Source organism: Macaca nemestrina, chromosome 2, assembly GCF_043159975.1.
Source record: "Macaca nemestrina isolate mMacNem1 chromosome 2, mMacNem.hap1, whole genome shotgun sequence".
Classification (NCBI taxonomy): Eukaryota; Metazoa; Chordata; class Mammalia; order Primates; family Cercopithecidae; genus Macaca; species Macaca nemestrina.
In genome coordinates this window covers 125721827-125747021 of record NC_092126.1, presented here as the reverse complement: position 1 = coordinate 125747021, position 25195 = coordinate 125721827, and the positions used below count along the sequence as shown (strand labels likewise).

The 25195-nt window shown below is 44.6% G+C and overlaps 1 protein-coding gene across 5 annotated transcripts in view; it reads right to left on the bottom strand.

Annotated features, from left to right (window-relative positions):
• LOC105483138 (protein tyrosine phosphatase receptor type G) overlaps positions 1–25195 on the bottom strand; it is a 745674-nt gene that overhangs the window by 97388 nt on the left and 623091 nt on the right. For all 5 annotated transcript variants that reach the window (XM_011743815.2, XM_071089050.1, XM_011743832.2 and 2 more), the window contains 3 exons: positions 9312–9496; positions 6092–6200; positions 32–81 (listed from right to left, as the gene is read on the bottom strand). In XM_011743815.2, coding sequence (XP_011742117.2) covers positions 32–81; positions 6092–6200; positions 9312–9496 — 344 coding nt within the window. The remainder of the gene's footprint in view (positions 1–31; positions 82–6091; positions 6201–9311; positions 9497–25195) is intronic.

Sequence of the window (25195 nt, the reverse complement as noted above, 5' to 3'; positions counted from 1 at the left end):
ACGACAAATCAATTTCCCATTCTCTACTTACCACTCCTGTTTTCACTATTCTGGTCCCTTGGAATATTCGAGTGGTATTAGCTGAGAAACAAAGAAATTACATTTAAGCAATGAAACTTTTTTTTGTGGCTCTAACAAGACATTCCTCATGAACACAAATCTGAATTACATATAATTTTCACATGTCAAAATACTATTCTGTAGATTTTTTCCAACCATTTAAAAATGTAAAACCTTTCTTGGCTTATGAGTCATACAAAAACATGCAGAGAGCTAGATTTGGTTTGTGGATAGTAGCATGCTGACCCCTGTCTTAAGCTATTAGTTAAAAAATCATTTTTCAATTTTTATTGTTTTCTGTTTTATTGAGGTAAAAATTTAGTAAAATGCATAAGATACAGGTGTATACTTAAATGAATTTTACATATGTAAACACTGTGTAACCACTCCCCATAGTAAGATAAAGACATTCGCCAGTGCTTTGCTGGAGAAAAGGTGTACTGTGTTGGCATCTAGTCAATATCCACCTCTACCCCCAAAGCTAGCCACTATTTGGACTCTGTCAGTTTTACCTGTATCTGAACTTGATTTAAATTATCGTATTACACCATTGTTCCTCCTTTACTATCTTTTTGGTCATGATTTCTTACCCTTTTTGTGATTCTAATTATCCATCCTTAACTTATTACTGTTTACCTTAAATTGGTACTTTCACCACTTGTTAAAAATGTAAGAACTGTATGATAGTTTAATTCTATTTGCCCACCTTACCTTTTGTGTACTGTTATATTTCTATTCCTACCTATATTTTAAAATCCTGTAAGCTACTGCCAATTGTTTTAAATGGTCCAGTGATTTTATATTAACCATACATTACCCTTTTTGGTGTTTATTTCTTCCTGTAGCTCTGTTCTCCTATGTGTTATTAAACAATATAACTTAGAAAACAATTTTTTAAGATTATGGTAAAATACATGACAGAATTTATCATCTTAAAATTAAAAAAAAAATGGCCAGGCACAGTGGCTCAAGCCTGTAATCCCAGCACTTTGGGAGGCCGAGGTGGGCAGATCACGAGGTCAGGAAATCGAGACCATCCTGGCCAACATGGTGAAACCTCGTCTCTACTAAAATACAAAAAATTAGCCAGGCGTGGTAGCGCGCACCTGTAGTCCCAGCTACTTGGGAGGCTGAGGCAATCGCTTGAACCTGGGAGGTGGAGGTTGCAGTGAGCCGAGATAGCACCATTGCACTCCAGCCTGGCGACAGAGCAAGACTTCATCTCAAAAATAAATAAATAAAAATTAAATTAAAAAAATTACTATCTTAACCATGTTTAAGTGTATGGTTGACTAGTGTTAAGGTTGTTCACACAGTTGTACAACCATTACTTCTATCAATCTCCAGAACTTTGTCATCTTGCAAAACGGAAACTCTATCTGCATTAAAGAACCCCTTTCTTCCTTCCCCCAACCCTGGCAACCACCACGGTACTTTCTCTATGAATCTGACTGCTCTGGATACTTCATATAAGTGGAATCATACATATTTGTCCTTTTGTGTCTCACTTATTTTACTCAGCGTACCGTCCTCAAGCTTGATCTACCTTGCAGCATGTGTCAGAATGCCCTTCGTTTTTGAGGGTGAATAACATTCCACTGTATGTATATAGCATGTTTTGTTTATGCCTGCATCAGTCAATGCACACTTGGGTTGCTTCCACCTTTTGGCTACTGCAAATAATGCTAAACAACACGACTTTTAAAAAACCCTGTCAAACTGCTTCTATGTGGTTCTTTCAAAAACCAAAAGTGCTATGTAAACTGAAAAGCTGCTTACTACATACACTGAGAGATTAGCGAAAATGCTAATTACCAAAATAACAACACTTGTACCTGCTATGATATTTACCAAAACTAGAAATGGCAAGTGACCCACATATATTTTTGTTTGGCCTGCAAACTTTTATAAAGACAAAATAAAACAAAACAGAATTTGCCACCAAAATTGTACATGGTAGCTTTCTCTAAAGCTCTCAATCTCTTGCTTATCTGAAAACTCACAATAATGGCAAAACTAGGCTCACCTTCCAGCAGGGCACCTTTCAGCTGGGACTGAGTGTCTATCACCCCCTTTAGCTGGCCACATGGTCTCTGATTTCCCACTGACGGCACTCCCCTCATGTGTACATGCCCCCTGCCTGGCCCCATGGGCGCTGGAGTTTGCAACCTTGACCTGATGATATATCCATTTTGCATAGTTGGAAAGTCAAATGTGTGTAGAGACAAATGTGAGGAACAGACCCATCTAAATAAAATAACCCTTTAGGTCCCAGGTCAAATAAGGCAGCAAAGAAAGCAAATAACGGGGGTCTCACCCAGCCTAAATATAGCCTTCCATGATCACTGAGCTGCTCAAAGATCAATACTGTATGCTTCAGACAGGCGTGCATGCCTCCCCTAGTTGAGACAGGAAAAAAGGTTCCCAGGAGGAACTACTTTACCTGCCCTTTTAAAGGGGCCCTACTTAAGGCCAACAAACTGAACAGCCACTCCATCAGCATGTGGCTTTCCACTGGTCTTAAACAATCTCCACTGGGGTCAATATCCACTGGGGTCAGTGACAGCCCTGGTGACTAGAAGCTTCTACAGGACCTTTCATATCAGGAGTTTAGTTTAACCTAGGGTCCATGGGCCTAATGGGATTTTTCTAAGCTCTCACTGCTAATGGTGCCCTTTTTTCCACTATGCATGTAGGCAGCCAATATCAACTGCATTCACAGGACCTGCAGCTTTGTCTCTGACTGAAATCTCAGATATTTTCATACTACCTTAGAGTTTTTGTAGCTATTCTGGAATATCATTGATGTTCATCACTACTCAGAAATCACTGGAGCTAACAGACCAACCACTTGTCATTTAATACCTTAATTTTAAAAAGCACACATATTATTATATCCCAAATGTGTTTAAAATATTTTGACAACTGTATTGAATATAATTGGTTCCTTCCTATGTATTGCACTTATTTATCTAAAACCATTCTGAGAGAGAATCCATGGGCTTTGCCACAGATGGGTCTGTGGCTCAAAGAAGCAGCTTCTAAATCCCCATTTTCCATGACTGTTGAGAACTGCAAAAAGTCTTTGACTATCTAATCAACATTTTCATCATTTTGTTGAAGACTGTGGGTGTTTGGTAATTTTTACTCTTTGGGGTAGGCCGTTGCTGTGTGTTAGTGATTGGGCTTTGCGATAAGAAAACCCACCTCAGCTTAGCAGCAGAGATTTTCTGAAGTCACCTGCACCCAAGCCATCATTTCCCTGTTTGTAAAATAACCCCTACTGCACCAGCTGCCATAAAGTGAGGCTCAGATGAAATAACTTATGTAAAAATGCTCTGTCGCTGTGAACCATTCTACAAATATTGCTTGCTATTATTGCTGTATCTTCCACAGTAAGGTAAACATATTTATTGTAATGTTACATATAACCTCAATAGTGTTATATTTACTATAATGTGGTAAATATTCCATGTGGCTTCCTAATGCTCCCAAGACAGATTAAATTTATTATTGAGAAACCTAATTATTCTGAAAAAGGAGGTATCTTTTTTCTTTCCATTTTAAAACTTGCCCCCTTATCAACATAGAGGGATAAACACAAATATATGTAATGAGTAAACTCATGTCCACCTCTGAGCAAAGAAAGACTGCAGACAAGGAGACACTGGCCATTTTCAGCAAGTCATTGTGATCAGACATTTAAACTATTCCACGCTTTGAACTTACTAGCTGACAGGGCCTTTTTGAATTACATTATATTATAAACATTTAATTTTTCAAAGTCCATGCAGAAGCCAGGGAGCTCTGGGGCCTATTAATCAGGTAAGGCAGTTCTGCAGATTCTAGGCTCTTGGAAGGAGCACAGGGGAGGCCTAATCATGATTTATGTGTCCGAAGTTCCAGGGCCCCGGCCTCAGCAAACTCCCAGTCTGGCTTCCTTCTTTCTCCCCTAGGCCAGCACAGACCTGGCCGTGGCCTGCAGTCCCTCCTCAACACAGGGAAAGAGACCAATACGTTCATGGTAAAGGTGGACACAGGGAGCATGATTTATTTATGAAATAAATGCAGCTATGCTCATTTCCATTAGTTTAAATGGAAGGATGAGATCAATGTGAACATTAGCAAAGAATATTTAAATACTAAATGGAAAATGTTCAAGCCAGAAGGGACCCTTGGAGGAAATCTAGGCTGGAGGGCTTCTAATCCTAGGTTTATTATTTATTATTTTTATATACTAATACTAAGGGGCAGATTTATACATAGTGCCAGTAACTAGCACTATGTGAATGAGTTAACATGCATTACCCCGCATCATACTACAAAGACCCTGTGGGATAGGTACTACGGATACTGCCACTTTTTGGATTGGGAAACTATAGGTTCAAGCAGTTAAGAAACATTCTCAAAGTTGTGCAGCTTCTAAGAGGCAGCCAGGACTCAGACCAGAGGTCCTTACTCCAGAACCCCTTACAGTGCCTGCCAGTTCCTAGGGCCATCAGGGCTAACTTGTGAAAGCTCAGATTCCTGGAAAATGGCCTCCGCCCCAGGTAAGATTCTGATGCAGTTGGTCTGGGAGGGGCCCATGAATGTGCACTTCTGAAATGAGGCTTCCAGGAGATCTTGCTGCTGCTGCTGCTGCTGCTGTTGGTCCACAACTCACATGCCTTACTGGGCCCCCAAAGTTGTATGCAAAATTCTGGCACTTTGTAGGGAAAATATCCAAACCTTCATCAGATCCATAACTCAAAAAGGGTTCACCACTGGCCTGGTTAACCTGGTGTGGGTTTCTTATTTGACAGATACCTGAGAAGTCAAGGACATGATTCAAGAGGACCTCAGGCTGGCAGAGCAGAGTCCAGCACCCCGGTCCCTCCTTCCATGCTGGTCTTAAGGCCTGTCATCAAACCAAATCAGCAAACTACGGCCCATGGCTATAGCCTGTAGCTGCCTAAATAATACTGGAACCAGGACTGGGATTAGGTTGGGGCAAGTAGGAGATAGTGTATCCTATCTATCTCTACTTAAAATTCAGATATTTTATTCATGAGATTTTTACATTAATTTTGCTTTTATTTTTATTTTTGTATTTATTTTATTTTATTTTCATTTTTTCGAGATGGAGTTTCACTCTTGTTGCCCAGCCTGGAGTAGTACAGTGGAGCGATCTCGGCTCACTGCAATCTCCGCCTTCCAGGTTCAAGCGATTCTCCTGCCTCAGCCATCCGAGTAGCTGGGATTATAGGTGTCCACCACCACGTCCAGCTAATTTTTGTTTTTTAAGTAGAGATGGGGTTTTCACCATGTTGGCCAGGCTGGTCTCGAACTCCTGACCTCGTGATCCACCCACCTCAGCCTCCCAAAGTGCTGGGATAACAGGCGTGAGCCACCACACCTGGCCTAATTTTCTTTTAAAAAACATCCCATTAAAATGTTATGTCTCTTGATCACTCAATTTTTTGGTGCCCCTTAAACTACTGAGTGAAGGCAAATGTCCCACTTGCTTTTAGTTCTGACCCTGGACCTTTCTGTTAGTCCCTAAATCATCAGGACCATCTATCTAGATCCAGGAATCTCAAGGATCCTGCATGCAGGGGCTTGTTTGTGCGGCTTGCAAGTCAGAAGGGTGAGGCGTAGCTGTTTTGGGCTGCAGTTTTTGAGAGAACAGCTAACTGAATCACGTTAGAAAGACAAAGATATTCGACCGTACAACTTGGAGGTGATTTTGTGATCCGTCACAGCGCTGGACAATGACTGAGAGAAAGGCCCTAGTACTTGGTTCCCCACAGTTGGAAAATAACAATAAAACAATCAATCAAAAGTGCTTTGTTTTTTCTCCCCTCTTCTGCCTATAAAACCTCCAGCCTAAAAGACCTAAATTACTAGGGCTTCCCACATAGACTTTAAAACCCTACACTGATTCTTTGGCCAGACTTGTATTCTTCCCCAGCACCTGAGCAGGAAGAAGCAGAAAGCATCGGGAGGGAGTCTCAGGAGCGCCCCAGGCCACAGGAGGGGAAGCCAGCCTCACCTTGAAACAGCATCGTCTGGCTGAAGTCGCTGCGCATGTCGTTCCGACACACGGCCTGGACTCGGAACAGGTAAAGGCTATCGGGTGAGACATGGCTAATGGTGGCTTTCTGTAGGTAAAGAAGGAAAAGGCAGTGAGTTAGTTTTGAAGGCCAGGGCACACTTTGCATTCTAAAGCCAAACCTGAGTGCCCTGGCAAAGCCTGACAGACGTGATGCTTCCCTGCTGACCAAAGGCTCACTTTGGAAGGAAAGACTGTTTGGACCCTGCCTGGGAATCTTTTTATGAACTTCCTTGGGAACTGTTTTCCACACTGAAATGTGCAGGACGCAGGAAAGAGTAACATTATTCTTTTTGTTTTTTTTTGAGATGAAGTCTCGCTCTGTCACCTAAGCTGGAGTTCAATGGTGAAATCTCAGCTCACTGCAACTTCCGTCTCCCAGGTTCAAGTGATTCTCCTGCCTCAGCCTCCCGAGTAGCTGGGATTATAGGAGCCCGCCACCAAGCCCAGCTAATTTTTGTATTTTTAGTAGAGACAGTGTTTTGCCATGTTGGCCAGCCTGGTCTCGAACTCCTGACCTCAGATCATCTGCCCGCCTCAGCCTCCCAAAGTGCTGGGATTACAGGCTTGAGCCACCCTGCCCGCCCATGTCTGTTTCTTTACAGTTTAAAGGCCTCACTGTCTTTGTATTACGCAGAGTACAGGGCATGATGCAAGGAAGAACACCAGGCTAGAAGGCAGAGGACATGGCCTCCTCATACCACTCGCAAGCTGTGGGGTTCTGAGCCAGTTCTTTCAGCCTCTGCTATTTCTATAAAATGGGGAGAGGAAGAGCTACTTCATAGGTTCTTCTGAGAAGTATGTAACATAGGCCCAGCAAACCTTGCTCAGAGGTAGAACACACCAAGCAACAGAAAGAATGCCACCTGGCTAACACAGGGGTGTCGGCAAGCTGTGGCCCACTGTCTGTTTTTATAAATAAAGTTTTATTGGCAAACAGCCATGGCCATTTGTTTATGTAGGTCTATGGCTGCCTTCACTCTACAGTGGCAGAATTGAGTAGTTATGCCAAAGACTGCATGACCTATAAAGCCTCAGGTATTTACAATCTGGCCCTTTCCAGAAAAAAAGTTTGCCAACCTCTGGTCAAACATCAGCCAAATCCAGGTCCCTCTTCCTCACAGTTTCATTCTGACAACCTTTAAAAATGAGAAAATGTAAACTACCCGAAAAGCAGGCAGTACTTACCTCCTAAAGAAACAAACAAGAAAAGCAACTGATTTTCAAAGACTCTTCCAATAGATGAGTTGTCTTATCATCAAAGCATGTATTCTGAGCCAAGTATAGAAGCAGCTCTGTGAGCTTAACCACCGAGTGGGAGTGGGTTTTCCCGATGCAGCTACTGAAAACCTCTGAACTGGTATTAACATGTTATTGTGGCCATACCTGCTGATGTTGCCTTGAAAGCAGCTTCCTAGTGAGAGGGGTAGGCTAGGGCCGTGGTATTTAACTTTACGCCTCATTTGTCTCGTTTGGAAAAGGTAGGCAGTAACACCTGCCCACAGGTTTGTGGTGAAGACGTGGAAGGCAGATGCCCACTAGAAAATGCTGCTCAAATGATATGCATTACTTTCAGGTTTCTGGGCCACAATAACCATGAGTTAGAGAATAGATTTGTTGCCACTAAGTCAGCACTCTTCACTCGTTGAGGAATTAGAACAATTAATTTTGTGTGTCCCCAAAGAAAATAACCAGCCCTAGAAATTCTTGTAAGAAAGAAGTTGCTGTCAATGCAGGTTTTTCTCTACATCTCTCTCTTTCTCTGAAACTAATTTATGTTTCATTCTCTAAACCTCTGACCCCATCTTCTGCTCAGAGCGAAATCTTCACTCCATCTATGCAGGGATTTATTAGAATTCACTCCAAGATGGTATCTATTCATCTTTGCATGTTTAATTATTTTCCACTTAGAACAAGAAACTGCATAAGCTCCTAGATGGTTTCTGTTGATTAATGCAAGCCATCCTCACTTCAGAAAGAGAAAAATCCCTTATGGACTTCCAGTTGTGACAAGAGAAAGGTTAAAATACATCATAACCTTGGGTACCTTTCAATAGATTCCTCTCTGATTTCACGAAGCTCATCATTCCCTAATGTGACCCAGATAACAATGTCTAGTGGGGAAATTGAAAATATAAATGGAAATGAAGTAAAAGAATCTTCATCTAAAGAACTATGAAAAGTATTCTTCTATAACTGATTGAATGGGCCCGGAGGACTCTGTATAGGGAGGAAAAAAGTGATAACAGTCATTAAGAATCCCACTGGGTGCTATTGCATTTTTCATGTGCATGTACAATTATGGGTTTCATCATTCCACAGCCTTCCTTTGATTAACAATAAACACAAGGCTTTCAAACCAAATATGTCACTCTGAGTTCTTAGGCAAAGACTTAAAGACAGTAGTTGTGGAGAGTTTGCTTTCCTAGGGAAGGAGACGGCTTCTGCAAACATCTGTTCTGAAGGGCCTTGTGTGTTGGACACTAAACATTTAGGTAAATTTTAAGAGGAGATGTTGAATTCGGCACGTGTAGCTCAAAGTGAGGTTGGATAGTATAGTATTTGAGTATCTGAGAAAAGAGAGAAAATATTACACAGCTGCAGGGGTTTGGCAGGTATTGCAAATGTGTAAAAGGCAGAGCAACTGTGACAAAGGGAAGTGGCAGCAACTGTGGACAGTGGTGGTGGTGATGTGAGCAGCAGTAGCTTTAGTAGGGGAAGAGGAAGAGGAGAATGACTGTAATAAATAATAGCTAATATTGAGATAGTTATATAGGACCTGTTGAATACTTGTATAGCTCATTTAGTATTTATGATAATCCCACTGATAATCCCATCAGATGAAAAGGGCCTAATTGAGGCTGTTCGTTAACAATGAAAGGAAAAGCAGTCAAGTTCTAAAGGACCCAATCTAAAGAAATGAACCGGCTCTCCGGGTTGCGTAGCTGTTAAGTGTGAGGTCGGGATGGCATCCAGGCAGGCTCCGTCTGCTGTCCTCCCTGGCACTCTCGAGCAGCGCAGCAAAGGCAGTGCCCATGTTCACCAGACAGTGTAAGGGCAGATGACACAGAGCTGGCACACTGTGCAGTGCCTGGCAGAGAGATGCAGCAGGAGTCTCTCTCTGCAGCATGTACCCCGAATCAGAGCAGGGGCTTCATACCAAGTCTTTGTCGCTGTCCTTTGTGAACGTCTTCTCCTTCTCGTCCTCATTCTTGGTCCAGCTGTAGGAGATCATGTAGTTCATGATGGGTGGGTGGTAGATGGTCTCCGGCTGGCTCCAGGACACCTGCAGTGCCGTCTGGTTCAGAGGCTGCACCTTCATGTGGATGGGTGGAGAGCTGCAAACTAAAGATACACAGGGCTCAGCTCAGGGAGCTTTCAGAACAATGTGCCATTCAATCCGTGCCCCTAAGGACTGCAGCCTCAAAAAGTTGAAAGAGTAATACAGGAAGCACCCATGCTCCCTTCTCCTGGGTCCTCTTAACACCGTGTGTGTAGAAAGAGGGGGAGAACATTGTACACACACACACACGCATATGCATGGGACACAGATGCACACACACACATGCACGGAATACAGATGCACGCACACACGTGCACGGAATACAGATGCGCACACACACACGTGCACGGAATACAGATGCACGCACACACGTGCACGGAATACAGATGCACGCACACACGTGCACGGGACACAGATGCACATGTGCACACACACACAGAGCTGTTTTTCTGCTAGGTCAGTAAACACTGCAACATTCTGATGCTTGTACCCTAGATACTCTGTCCTGCATCTCCCAAGATTGAGGACACTTTCCTAGGTAACCATAATACCAGTTTCATATCAAAGAAACTAAACATGAATTCAATACTATTATCTCATATATAGTCCATATTCAAATTTCCCCAGCTGTCTCCAAAAGATCCTTAATCACTGTGTCCCCTTCAGCCTCATGGTCATCAGCCTTTTTCTCATGAAGGCCGTTTTGAAGAAGCCAGGCCGTTGGACTGGTGGAGTGTGCTAACTAAAACTGTAGACAAAATCTTATTGTAAACAGGTCCGAGTATAAATAAATAAATTTATAATGAGACTTTAAGTAATTTTAAAGCAAAGTCACATAACACAAGGATGACTTTCTCTGGAACAGCAGAACCCCGTGTAATTATCCTGACGTGGGGTGTAAGGAAAAGTCAGGCTAATTCATCTTATTCCTTGGGGCTGAGAGGTTTAAGGGACACGGTGGATCCAAATCTGTTTACAGACAAACCTATGAAAGTGTTGAGACCTTGACAGGTCTAAATGAGTTATACAAATGCTCAACAGGTCTGATCTAGTCAGCTGGAAACGTGTGCTTTCTCAGAGGTGTCCAGGCCCCTGTGGCCGTGTTCCCTGCCTCGATGGAGCTGATGGTCCAGGGCAGGCGTTCTCACCCTCAGCACCCATGACCTCTTGAGCCAGACAATGCCTTGCTCGTGATGGCTGTCCTGTACCCTGTGTAGCAGTATCCCTGGCCTCCACCTGCTAGATGCCAGTAGCCCTGCTCCCCGTCCTCAACTTGTGACAACCAAAAATGTCTCCAGGTATCGCCAAAGGTTGCTTGCGGGGGCCAATCACCTTCAGCTGAGAAGCTGCACTGTAAGAGATGGAGGCTCACCAAAAACTCCCACGCGCAGAGCCAATACTGCACTCCAGGAAAAGATGGAGGGAGAGGAGGAAGAGGAAGAGGTGGCTCAGGCTTTGGCACCCAGGGAAGATGCCCTTGCGGAAGGTTCACGTAACTGAGAGCTGAGAGCTTATGGAGATGAAGGGGGTGGGAGCTGTAAAGGGACCTGGCACGAAGGTCTGAGGGGCTGGAGCAAGGCACAGAGAAGACAGGCAGGCAGGGCACAGGTGCAGCTGTAGGGAGAAGCCTTGGAGCCAGATTCGAGCTCTGGCCTTTCTCCCACGAGTCCTTGGACGCCCCTGGAAAGAACTGAGCCCCAGAATGACACAATCAGGTTGATGCTTCACAAAGATCCCCTGAGCTTCGGCTGAGTGGAAAAGGCCCCAGAGAAGCCAAGTGTGGAGGAGGGGGCCTGTGAGGGAGGGGCTGCAATGGCCAATTGCTGGAAGACCAGGGAGGAATGGCCGGCTCTAGAGCTTACAGTTAGGAGGTAAAATGCAGAGGCCTGGTGATGTGACGGGTAAGGAGGGCAGGGGAGAGGGAGAGGCAGTGAGGAGGACCTTCTGGTTTGGGTGCAGGAACCAGGTAAGAAGTAGGTGGGCGTGCTGGCAGAGACAGGCCAGGGGACCGCAGCTTGGTTCTGACCCGCTGGCATCTTCCAAAGACCACCCACACACATGCCCTGTAGCCCACCAGGAGCCAGACTCCCGTATTTTCTACCCAAGAGCCCCAATCCCAAGGTAGCCCTGGGGAACAAGATGGCTTTCCTGCCAGAGACGCACGGCTCAGCTTTGAGGACCTGGCTGGTGGAGAAAAGTAGATTGGTTTTGACAGGGAGGACACCTTTTGTTCTTCAACTGCCAAAGGTGAGGTTCACTTTGTGCGAGAGAGACAGGAAGGAAGGAAGGAGGGAAGGAATAAATTAGTGAGGCATTCCCACTGCCCCGCAGAACCCCTGGGAGGCATCAGGCTGTCTGTTGCGCAAATGCCACCAGAGCAGGGACATCAAACAAAGAATCTAAAGGGAGGCTTCCACAGAGATGTGAGGGCGGAGTGACAGAACGTGGGCACTAGGTGGCGCCAACCTACTGTTTTTAAATACTACAGCTTCTAAGCGGCTTCATAGTTTTTCAAGACAGAACATGGAGGAGGCGGGGGAAAGATCAGGAAATAGCTACACCCCCAGTGTTCCAAATACTAATAACGAACCGAGATGTACATATTGGGAAACTTCTATATCCCATAATGATGACCATGTCAGATTTCCTAACTTCTCTATCTTTTCTCACCTCCCACCATGTTCTTATTTATCTTCCTTATTCTGCAACCATTCATTCCCCTGCTCCAAATAGCAATGAATGCTGTACAGGGAAGCATCCCTCTCTGGCAGTTACATCATACCCCCATAAATAATTCTGTCACCCACATACAGATGCAACCATTCTTCTTATTTTTTGAAATTAGATGGGTTTTTCTGTGTGCATTAAGATGATTCATGTTAATATTTTTTAAAAAGGAACCCAAGTAGTACAAAAAAGTAAAAAGAAAGTTAAAAGAAAAAAATTCACCCCAAATCTCAGTGCCCAAAGAAAACGACTGTGAACATTCTGGGACTCCAACATGCACTTATCGCTTTATATACATGTGAAAGTACACACGCACAATTTGATGGAAATAGAATAGGATGTGGATGGCACTAGAATGGAATGTTTGGTTTTGAGGTGGTGTCTCACTCTGTCACCCAGGCTGGAGTGCAGTGGCTGGATCATGGCTCACTGCAGCTTCAACCTCATGAGCTCAAGTGATCCTCCCACCTCAGCCTCTTAAGTAGCTAGGACTACAGGTTCGTACCACCACACTTGGCTAATTTTAAATTTTTAAAATAGAGACAGGGTCTCACTATGTTGCCCATGCTGGTCTTGAACTTCTGGGCTCAAGTGATCCTCCCCCTTTGGCCTCCCAAAGTACTCGAATTACAGACATGAGCCACCATGCCTGGCCCTAGAATTTTTTGTTGTTGTGTTTTACTCAACAACTCATGGATATATTTCCTCATCAATAAGTAGAGCTTAGTGTCATTGTCTTGAATGATGGTACAGAATCTCACTGTCTCAATGTATTAAAAAAATACTGAGTTAAACTCTCAAAGGAGGTAGATCTGGCCTCACTCTAACGGGATCATCCACCAGGAAGGGAATTCTGTACCTTAACGGCCTCCAAAGATCCATGCTTGTCCCTGATCACACATCAGAGGAGGAGCATGAGGCCAGGGCTTTGCAGGCTGAGGAGCTATAGGAACAGCAGTCTGATGAGATGTGTCTCTTCTGCTCTCTACTCGCCATCCTGGGTAGTGGCTTTTTCTAGGTATACTGGGCCAAATTTGGAGGAGGCATTTGCAGAGTACTAGAAGGGCCTAGAATAGAGGATGGCAAACTTTTTTCTGTAAAGGGCCAGAGAGTAAATATTTTCGGCTTTGCAGGCCACATGGTCTCTCGTAGCCATTACCGATTCTGCCTTTGAAGCACAAAGCAGCACAGGTAATATGCAAACATGAATGAGTGTGGCTGTGCTCCAACAAAACTTTATCTATGGACACAAGTTCAACTTCATAGAATTTTCGTGTGTCGCAAAATATTCTTTTGATTTTTTTCCAACTATTAGAAACCATTCTTAGCTCATGGCTACACAAAAGGTGGTGGGGAGTAAGTTTAGGCCTGTGGATCAGTGCTGATCCTGGACTGAGACAGTTAAGGAGAGGCCAAGCCCTTTTGTGAAACACAATTATCAGCTGCACTGTATTCCTGGCACTGAATTCTGTCCCTCAGCACAGGCTGACAGGCCTGCTCCTTCACAGAGCTTAGATTCTTCCCAGCACTTACTAGTACGTGGAGTTGTATTATTGACTTCGTCGACGATCTGTAATTATCTATCTCCCCCACTAGATGGAAGCTCCACAAGGCTGGCGCCTTTTCTGTCTTGTCTGGTTAATTACCTTGCGTCTAAGACAGTGCCTGGCACGTAGAGGGCTCTCAATCAATATTTGCTGAATGAACAAAAAGTTGGTTGTACATGGAATAACATCCTTAGTCTTTCCCCTGGTCCTTAGGTCCTGTGTGACATGATCCCCTTCCACATCGTCAACCTCATGGCTTGCCATCTTCCTCCTCATGGACTCATCTCTGGCCAGCCCCCACCCCAGTCCCCTTAAAGATCTGGCTTCAAGGCTGGGCGTGGTGGCTCACTCCTGTAATCCTAACATTTTGGGAGGCCACAGTGGGTGCATCACTTGAGGCCAGGAGTTCGAGAGCAACCTGGATAACATGGCGAAACCCCGGCTCTACAAAAAGTAGAAAAATTAGCCAGGTCTGGTGGCGCACACCTATAGTCCCAGCTACTCAGGAGGCTAAGGTTGGAAGATCACCTTAACCCAGGAAGCGGAGGTTGCCGTGAGCTTTGATCATGCCACTGTGCTTCCAGCCTGGGTGACCGAGTAAGACCCTATCTCAAAAAAAATTTAAAAAGGGAAAAGAAAAAATTCCAGCTTCAACACCCTGCTTCCCCTCTGAGGCCGATGGGCCACCCGTGTCCTCCTGTACTCTCACTGCTTCCCTCCTCACGGTGCCCATCACCCTATGCCCTCACCACCTGCCCACCTCTGTATTCCTCTGAGCTGCAAGCATGGGACCAAGCTCCTTATCATTGGTACCCTTGGCAGGGGCTCGCATTTCTCTGATGGAATGAGGGACGCTGTTTTGAGTGTCCTCCAGTGAAGAGGATTCCATGTACAAAATCAGTGCCACACAATTCATTCCTGAGGTCACTGCCAGAAGCCTCAAATTTGTTGAGGATCTTGCCTCTGGTCTTTAACTCATGCCTTCTGCTAATAAGAAAAGCATTCAGTCTACAGAGGGAACAAAAACCACTGATGCTTGGCGGCTGGAGCAACAATAGAACCAGACACCCGTCAAAGAACTCAGGCAAGCGAGCAGGCGGACACCATTGTGCCTTGTGCTTCCAAAGTTCTGCGTGCTCTTTAAGTGATGGAAACCCTTCTTTCAAACAACACCTCCCTCCAAAGTCCAAATAGGAAACAGGCACACACAGCAAAAGAGAATTTTATAGATCAGTCTGGAAGAGCTGGTATAATAGAAAGTGTGGGCTTTGGAGCCAGACCCGTACAAATCCTGTGCCCTCATCTGTAAAATGGGTGACTAGGGTCTAGCAATTCTCTTCCTCACAAGGTTGCGGTGAGGATTACGAGGGAACGCTGTGGGTAAACCCAAAGTCGTGGGCCTCAGGCCTAATGGTGAGTATATGGACACACTGTATGTCCCACACAGTGTTAAAAAAATGGTATATTTTACATCTAAATATGGGCTTTAAAATTAGGCCTGCATCCATACATGGCAGTGGTGAGCCAGAGCAGGAAAGCAATAATTTCCTTTAGATGGGGGTGTGTACTCAATTTTTTTTTGCCATAGTCCCCAACACTCCCCATTGCCTCTGCCCAGCCCACTTCCCCGGCAGCTCTCTGACCCGCAAGGCGAGGTGAGTTTTCTACTGGTCTGAAACGAACACCAGGAGCACTCTCGAGGGCACACCACAGATGCCCAATACTTGTACTTTTCTATCTCTTCTCAATGGTCCTTGTAAACTGCACCTAACAAAGGGAGTCTGACAGACCTCTTGATATGTCCTTTTGTACCAAATTGAAGCCTTTTAATCATGCGGGAGGTGCCACACCCGGATCTCTAAACAAATATCCCCTGTGAGGCCTCCTGACACCAGCCTTTCCCCTCTCAGGGGTCTGATTATGTTCCCACTGGGGTCTGATTGTTTCTCACAGGCATCTAGGTGCTGCTCGTCACCAGCTCTGAGAATTTCTGCCTTCACTCTGAACCACCTTTAATTATGATCCCAGGCTTCGTTTAGTAATCAAGAGGCTTCTAGCAGAGCACCCAAGGTCCTCTGATTCTAAATCAATATCAAGGATATTTTCTCAGTGGTTCCACAAGTAAATAGTAGGCTCTCCTCCCCCACTCCATCCTCTTCATTTGGGCCTTTAGATAACCTAATGTGATATGCTCTGTCTGAAAGTCAGCGTCATTTCCAAGTGCCTTAAACTATCTCGAGTTAAAGGTTCCTCCAGGGGCCTTCTCCCAGCACCTGCCCCCTCGGAGTTTCACACCCCAGGCAACTAGCCAAATATTGATCAGGAGTCAAAGAGACAGCACTACTCAAACAAAGCAATTCGGTGCAGATTCACTATTTCACAGTGCCTGTTAACACAGACGAAACTGCCGCTTCCTGGGTGGGAGGTGTTGCGACATCATATGCCACACAGAGGCGGTGTCAGAGGGAACAGCTTGGCTTAAGCCAGCAGAGGACCGTGGGGGAGATGCCTCTTCCTCGGGGACTGCCTGGCCCTGGCGGGGAGAAAGATCAGGAGGTGTCTCCTCTTAAAAGCAGGAGGGAACCAGTCAGGAGGAACAGAGCCCAAGCCTTGCCTTAGACTGCTTCAATGCCTGTCATTTCTTTACCACCTTCAAATATGGAATCCTTTAGGGGAAATTTCCAGAGAAATGGCCCCAGGGAGTGATTCTGTTTTTGAAGGGCTGTATCAAAGAGGTCTAGGTAAACACAGAATCCTCCTCGGCAGCCCTCATAGGACGTCAAACCTGGAATCTTGGTGCCTGGGGTGTTGCCTCCCCCATCCCTGCCCAAGAGCTCAAGACGGGCAAACCACATGGAGGAAGGAACTGGGAAGGACGGAGTCAAAGCAGGACCCCAGCTCCAGTGTAATGTGCATTTCTGTCTGCATCGTTTCTAGCTAGAGCTGCGGCTGCCACGCCCATGCCCTGGGCCTGGCTCTGTGCATTCATCTGGGATCATCCCCCGCACACAATGCGTAACTGAATCCAAGAGCTGGGCTCCATTCTCCCCATGAAAGATGAGGACACCGGGCTTCAGAGACACTAAGTTACTGGGCTGGGCCAAGGAACCAGAGTGAGAAGAGAATGGACAACTGAAACCCAATCTGCCTGAATCTGAACCAGAGTTGGCAGGGGACATCATGGAGCAGTCATGTATGTACTTGCCCCATACCCGTCCCATAACTGTTTTCCTATCTTCAAGATGCTAATAAAGATGTCAGGAGCATTACTCCAAGAGCTTAAAAGGGGAAAGCTGTCCCAGCAGGTAAAAAAACTTCCTTCCCGTTTTAACTTGAGTGTCCTTAGGAGATCTGGATAGAATTCACCGAAGTCTGTGAACTTAGGTAGCAAAAAAGTCCACTTTTATTTTCACTAATCTCTAACTAAAATGTAGCATTTCCTTACATTTTAAATGTTGGCAACAAACTACAGTAGTGTTACAAGACTTGTGTGATAATCACCAAAAGAAATCACAAAGCTATTCCTGTCAGATTACAGTGATTACCAATACAGGTGACCCTTGAACAACACAGGTTTGAACCGCATGGGTCAATTTATAAGTGAATTTCCACCCCTGAGACAGGGCAACCAACTCCTCCTCTTCTTTCTCCTCCTCAGTCTACTCAACATGAAGATGACAAGGATGAAGACCTTTGTGATGATCCACTCGCACTTAATGAACGGTAAACACATTTTCTCTTCCTTATAATATTCTTAATAACATTTTCTTTCCTCTAGCTTACTTTATTGTGAGAATATAGCATATAATACATATTACATACAAAATATGTGTTACTCGACTGTGTATGTTACTGGTAAGGCTTTAGTATTAACTTTTCGGAGAGTTGAAATTTATACTGGATATTTGATTGTGGGGACACCCCAATCTCCACGGTGTTCAGGACTCAGTTGTATTTCAAAATTTCCTTCATGTTCATCATTATTTCAACATCATAATGATTTTTAGATCTGTGGCTGGATCTTGTAATTTAATGCCCTCATCAAGAAGCAGATAAATTAGTACAATTTTAAAGATACTTCGAAAATATCTGAGGATAATTGGCTTCCTCTGTAATCTATTATATTTTAAGCATCTAAAACCATCAATATGAGAAGATAAGCTAAAGGAGTCCATGGCACCAAAGTGGTTAAACCCATCCAGCACTAAGGCATATATAATTACATGCTTTTTAAGGAAAACGTTATAGTAGTTCTGTATAAAGGTTTAATAAGGAACCCTGACCTAAACTTGGGGAGTTGCTTAGAGAACTTACTGAGCATAGTTTGAACTGAAATCTGAACAATGAGTAGGTGTTTATAGAGGAAAGAGGAAAAAAGGAGGCTTGGGTATGTCAGAGAGAAAAAAAAACCAGTGTGTACAAAGGCCCTGTGATGAGAAAACTGGGAAGGAAACTAGTGTGGCTGGTGAGCAGGGAATGAGGAGGACAGTGGCCCAAGACTTAGTCTCAAAGCTAGGAAGCACTGGAGCTGGGGTTCATCCCAGGGTGGATCTGGCTGCCAAGGTCAGAATTTGCTGGCTAGCCCGCCACCTTCTTCTGATGGTGCAGAGTTGTCCCCAGATTCTCCTAAGTGCTAGGACAATTGCTTTCAAGTTTTAAATCCATGGTGTCTCCACTGATGCCACCTGTTACCTGCGGACTTTTCTTCTACACTATAATACAATGACATCTCCCTTTCCATGAACAAATCCTGAATTACAATTCAGTTTCTCAGCAAGCAAATGAGTATTAGATGCTCTGTGTTGCAATTACCATGGAAGAAAGCAAATTTGAAAACTTGTTCTTATCCTGTTGGCTGTCTCTGCTGTGCATGTAACAGAGCTACATGCTCAGAAAACAGAAACAGGCAGTATCTGGGAAAGCAGAGGCAGAAATTCAGTTCTCCAGTTCAGGCATTGGTTTCGACTTCCTACATTATGTTCTCACTGACCTCTCGTACCTCCTTGGATTCTTTTTTCTACATGATATCCCTCTTCCTCTGAGAGCTAAAGGCCAAGGGAGGTGTCCATGTCCTGTGCAGGAAAAGCATTGTTCAGCTCAGCGCTAAGGGAGGTGACAAAGTTCAGGATGATGCATCTTCCCAGCCTCACTTGATAACAGCTGCGTGCATCTTGGACGCTAGGTGAAGGCTGGATCCCATGTACCCTGGGGTCCTTCCCTCCCTTTCAACTTCATGATGCTGTGATTTCCTACTAAGAGAGCAAAGTGGACCTATCCCATTTTAACTAAGCACAGCATCCTTCCCACATGGTGCTTCTGACCTTCCACCTTCTCCCCACGTCTTGCCCTAGCCCTAGTGAAGGGCTCCAACTGAGGGTCTGAACCACAGACCCGGCTGCGGAGCTAGCATGGTAAATGCCCAGTGTCCTTCCTTTATAACGATGTTTTTCTCCTGTTTCCCACTGCTGAGATAATCTTGTAGTTCCCTTTACTATGAATGGCTGGGTCACCTAAAATAGAGCTCTAAAAGTGCCCTTAGCAACGCAAGACTGGTATCCAAACAGCATCCAAGATCTAAGATCCCATGAGCCGTTTTTATTAGTGATTCCAACAGCCATGTCGGGAAATCAACCAGTGACCCATACAGATGGCGTTAGCTGGGATTTTATGGAAATAATTGATTCTAGATTATTATGCAAATGGTTAAGATGCCCTCATTTGTTTTCCATCTGAGCCTTAAAATAATTTCTCTTGGAAACAGGTAATCTGTTCGGCTTGGTACCTACTATGCTTAAAAGTAGTGTCCTGGCTCATGCACGGCATTCACCTGTTAACTCTGGATCTCCGCTACTTCCTGGCCACTTGCTACTCTTACTTGCTCTCTGTTCTGGCTGAGTGTGGGTGGAGTGGTAGGATGAACTCCAATGTTTGGATTCTAACCTCATTTCAATCCCCAGATGTGGTATCTGAACCAACTGGTCATTTGGTAAGGATGGCCCTATCTGGTATGGTTTCAGGGTCTCCCACACCTGGGTACTGCCCTCAGGCCAAGACTTGGTCAAAGGGACCCAAGAAGGAACCAGGGAGCCTGTCAGTTGCATGGAGAGACCAGGCTATGGGCAGGCACTGCCTGAGAGTGGGCCCCAGTGGAATCATCGATTCAGCACATGGCAGGGACTGAGCCACCTGAGTCTCTTGGCTGCCCCTGGCAAATGGGTCCATACGCTCTGAAGAGCTTGGGCTTCGCAGCTGGTGGCTGAAAACCAAGTTTTAAAGAGTCAGCACACTCCTCACCGAGAAGGCTCTTCTCTTCTGGCAAGCCTTTCCTGGTGCCAGCCTGGAAGCAAAGAATTGCATAGCTCTGTGCACTTGATAATACCTGACAGCATTTAGTCTCAGACATATAGGCAGTGCCTTCTCAGCACAGGCAGAGATTTGAAATGTGACAGCCAAGATACTCATTTCGGTCCAAGCCAGTGCTTAGGAATCGCAAAACCAGTCAAGAGAGCTGCCCAGGAGTGAAGCCAGCAACCGTAACGACCACTGGCTGTGCTGAGAAGGAGTAAGAAAAGCCTGACTCAAGAGGACACCACGCGGGGCTCCTGCTTCTGGGTCTTAACAGTTTTTCTTTTTCAGGCTTCAGGGGCAGGAAGATGAGACTGTTTTTTATGCCCTAGGAAAGCAAGGATTCTGTCCATATTCCTGGACAGATACCTGAGGAAAAACAGCTTCAACCAACCCGTGGTTTGTTTGAGGAATAATGAGTGGGATGAATGGGGAAGACAAATAGTCTGCCTCCTAGCTAGATACCTCCTATGGCTCCAACGAGAGGCACACCAATGTCTCACAGCCTCATGTTTCATAGGCTGTAAATGCTAGTTAGTGAAAAAGGGGAAGTGTGCTGCTCTGGGAGTAAGGAAACTGTTGGCCTTTATTAATTTCCAGATTGCTGTTCGGAAGCACCATGGTGCCCACACAAGTAAACCCCATGTCAGAGAAGATTTTTCTAGTGAGCAAAGAAAAGCAGAAGACAGAGGAGGGTTGCTAAGTTGAAGATCAAATTCTGTCTACCTGCCTAGAGATGGAGAGGATTAAGTAATTAGGTAATATTTATAAAGTGTGAAAATGCTAGATGGCCCCTGGAGTCTGCTACCAATATCAGCTCAACCGCTCCCAAGCCGTAACAGCCGATTCTGCCTGAGAACATCCTGACACCAGTGCCTGACACTTTAAGCGGCTCCATTCTCCGCTTTTAGGCTGTTCCTTGAGGCAGACAGAAAAGCCCTCGCTCCATGTTTTGTTGAAAGGTATGCTTCCATCCAAGGTGGCTTTTGGTCAGAGTAAAAAGGTGGCTTCCCCAATCCCAGGAGCCTCTCTGATTTCAGGAAGTAGCACTGGCAGGACATCCTGCTTCAGATGCCTGGCAATGCTCCCCAACAGGAGCACCCAGCCTGGGCTACATCATACATGTCCCAATTGTGCCAACTCTTTTGGTAAGAATTTTTTATTCCTGGCCACCTGGTATGTATACGTTAGCTTAATCCATCCATGCATCCCTCCATCCATGGATCCATCCATCCATCCCTCCATCTTCCCATCCATCCATGGATCCATGCATCCATCCATCCTCCTATTCATCCATGGATCCACATTTCCATCCATCCACCCATCCACCCACCCAACAACATATCCAATCCAGTATTTACTGAGGAGTCAATAGTGACCATAATAAAAACAGAGAAAAGGAAAACAGTCTCAACCCTCATGGAGCTTATGGGGTAGTGAGAGAGCTGGATATTAGGGAAAAAAATCACATATCACATAATCAGATGTAAAAATCCAACTGTGGTAAGTACTATAAGGAAAGGTACTGGTGCCCTAAAACAAGTGGCTGGGGCAAGGCAGTCAGGAAACTTCCTTGGGGAAGGGACCCTTGAGCTGTGTTATGAAGGCTGAGGAGGGGTCAGTTAGGTGCTGAGGAGGGTTCAGTTAGGTACTGAGGTGGGACAAGGGCCTTCCAGGTAGAGGGAACAGAATGGCTGCTGGACTGAAGTGTAGGATGCCAAGGGAAGGAAAGTACAAGATGGGGCTGGGGAGGGGCACAGGACTTGGTGTGTGGACCACCTTAAGGATTATACATTTCATTAGAAAGGTTTCAACAAATCCAAATAGCCTGGCTTCACATGTCTAACAGGAAGAGGGCATGGCACCCTTATTCCAAAATTCTCCAATGATCATGTCACATATAACAGGTTGTCCTGGGCATACAAAGAAGCTACTGCTGACCTACAGATAAGAAGATACAATTATTTGCAGAGTAATTTCCATGTCCAAGATCCCGCACTATCAGTCTCATTTAAAAGGCCACTGGCTGAGGAAGAAAGTGTGTGATTATTATATTTTATTACTATTATTTTTTGAGACAGGGTCTCACTGTGTCACCCAGGCTGGAGTGCAGCGGGCATGATCATGGCTCACTACAGCCTCAAACCCCCTGGGCTCAAGTGATCTTTCTGCCTTAGCCTCTTGAGTAGCTTAGGGACTACAGGTGTGTGCTACCAAGCCCAGCTAAAAAAGAAATTTAAAAAAAATTTTTTTTTTTTTCTTGGTAGAGGTGGGGTCTCACTGTTGCCCAAGCTGGTCAGGAACTGCTGGTCTCAAGTGATCCTCCCACCCTGGCCTCCCAAAGTGTTGGGATTACAGGCGTGAGCCACTGGACTCTGCCTTATTATCTCTATTTTAGAGGCAAGGAAATAGAAGCTTAGATATTAACTTGAACAAGGTCACAAAGGAGTGAATGGTTTCTAGGATTTGAGTCTAGGTTTGCTTGAATCCCAAGTCTATATTCTAACACTGCCTTATCCTGTCTTATTATTTATTCATTCATTCACTTAGCAATGACCGTGCACCTACTATGTGCCAGGTACCGTGTTAGGCCCTTCTGATCCAAGGATGCACAAGATCTTTTGCCTATATGGCCCCACGGTGCAGATCAAGCGGGTGCAGGACTCTTAGGACTAACCCTGTGACCAGTAACCTATGCGCTGAGCACCCAAGATAACCTGACAAAATAGATAAAAGCCAAGCAGATAAAGACTGAGCCCAGTGATTACTTTCAGGAAAGTAAGAGCACCCGATTCTCACAAGTATGTTTCGTTTTAAAGCTCCTTCATTCAAGGAAGGAATAATAAGCTGTGTTGTTCAAGTCACCTGACGACATCGAGAACACAGAGGCACCACTTGCAGGTTCTTACGGAAGATGGCGGTCCCTTGGACTATGGAAAGAACACTGTGTGTGGACATAAAAGGATCTTGGTTCACATCTGAGGTCTACCACTTCCTGGCGGAGAGGCTTTGAATGATTCACTTACCCTCTCTGAACGTTAGACCCCTCACTTGTTAAAGAGAAACAATACTACTCCATTTCTCTCTTTGCTCACCCTACCCATCCCTCTATCCAAACTGTTAGTAAATCCCCAAAGTTCTCCTCCAAAGTCCATCCCTAATGATCACTTATACCTTTACTATGATCATCCTCACCCCAACCTGTGATATTTCTATCAGTCTCTTGCAGGTCCTGCAGACTCCAATGCAAGTCCTCTGCAAGCATTCTTCACACAACAGCCAGAGTGATAAGTTTATAGACTGTTGTGATTATTCCAGAGTCCTGTTTAAAACCCTGCAGAGGCTTCCCATTGCTGTAAGATCGTAACTCCTAACAATCTTAACTCTACCAAAAGAAGTCTTTGTCAGAGTTGCTCTTGCATACTTCTCCAGCCTCTTCTCTCTGATCTTGCTTCCCCTTTGTTTACCTTGCTCTGGGTTGGACCCCATGCTTCAAGGTCCTTGCAAATGACCTGCTTCTCCAGATCTCTACAGGGCTGGCTCCCTGTCCTCACCTGCCTTATCCCAAGACGGGCTCCTCCCCACGACCTCACCACACTCCACCACTCTTAGCACACGACTTGATTTGATTCCCTTTGGGACAACATTGAAGCCTATCATCAGTGGACGTGTTTATTTATTTCTCCCTTCTAGAATGTACACTCCACGATGAGGGACCATCCCTTGTTCAACTTTACTTCTAGTGCCTACAACTTGTTTATAGTAGATGGTCAATAAATATTTAATGGATGAAAAGCGAATCCTGGCAGCGGTTGTTTTGAGGATTAAATAAAACAACTATGAATAGAAAACGATAGCACAGCATCTGGCGCACAAAAGCCTCTTCCCAGACTTCCTTTTTCTTTTATTTTTAAGAGATGTAGGCTTACTATGTTGCCCAGGCTGGCCTCAAACTCCTGGGCTCAAGCGATCCGCTTGCCTCTACCTCCCAAGAAGCTGGGACTACTGGCGTGTGCCACAGCACCCGGCTCTCTTGCTAGCCTTTCTAACCACAGGTGTTTCAGGCACCACTCTTAGAGTCAAGAAGCTTTTCAAAGCTGGACAAAAATGTCTGACATATGAAAAGACATTTACTGGCTATAACAATTGAAACAAAATATTTAATGCTACATTAAAAGTCTATAAAATATCAACATTATGTCAACCAATCAAACGCAACTTAACACCAACTCATATATTTACATAAACTTAAGAGTAATTATGAAATGTCTGAGCATTTAAAAACGTTGGATATAACATGGCAGGACCTTCAAAATATGAGAGTCTAGGATGTTCCAAGGGTCTTGAAACAGACCTGCTTTTTTTTGTCTTCTTTCTTAAACACTCAAGGTTAAAAAAGAATGACAATTGAAAATTATTTTTTAAAGAAGGGGGTTAAAAACTCTCCACAGGGGCTGCATGAAAACTGTGTTTTTCTTAACACTTTCCTATGCTAAAAGCTTCTGGCTGTAACAAGATAACTTTCTGGAAGAGTTTCTGGGAGGGCAGCTGCCTGCAAAGGCATTAAGTGTTCATATCAGAGCTTCTTTTAATAAGATAAGTAATTCAAGCTCATTAATCTGGTGAGTAGAAATGATTAAACTGAAAATAGAACAACATTAATATTTTCTCCCAAAATAGCAGAAAACCATGATTTCAATGTCAAACTCTTTTTTAAAGCAATCATGGATTTACTTCTTTGTTTGCTAATTTGGATAGAAAATGTGACCCTCTTTCTCAATGTACTGATTTTAAATAGGCTAGTTACTCAGGCTTCCTTGCACAGTGGTATATGTCCTTTAAAACTGCTTTTAACCAAAACAGGAAGCAATGTTTGCATTGAAAATATAGCTAAAAAAGAGATCCCTCCATCAGCACAGGCAAAAAAACATTCACCAAAAAACCACGAAATTGGCTTAGGAGCCCAGAGGGTATGCACGCAGTCCGGTGTCCTCTCCATTTCCTTTGCTTTTATTACATTATACAGTGTCATTTTAATTAAGCCATCAAATCAAATTATCAGATCAAGTGGTTTTGACTCCACTGTGGTTTGAACAGGTTTGGTTAAATTAATAAACCATATGTTTCATGTTGTTGGAAGGA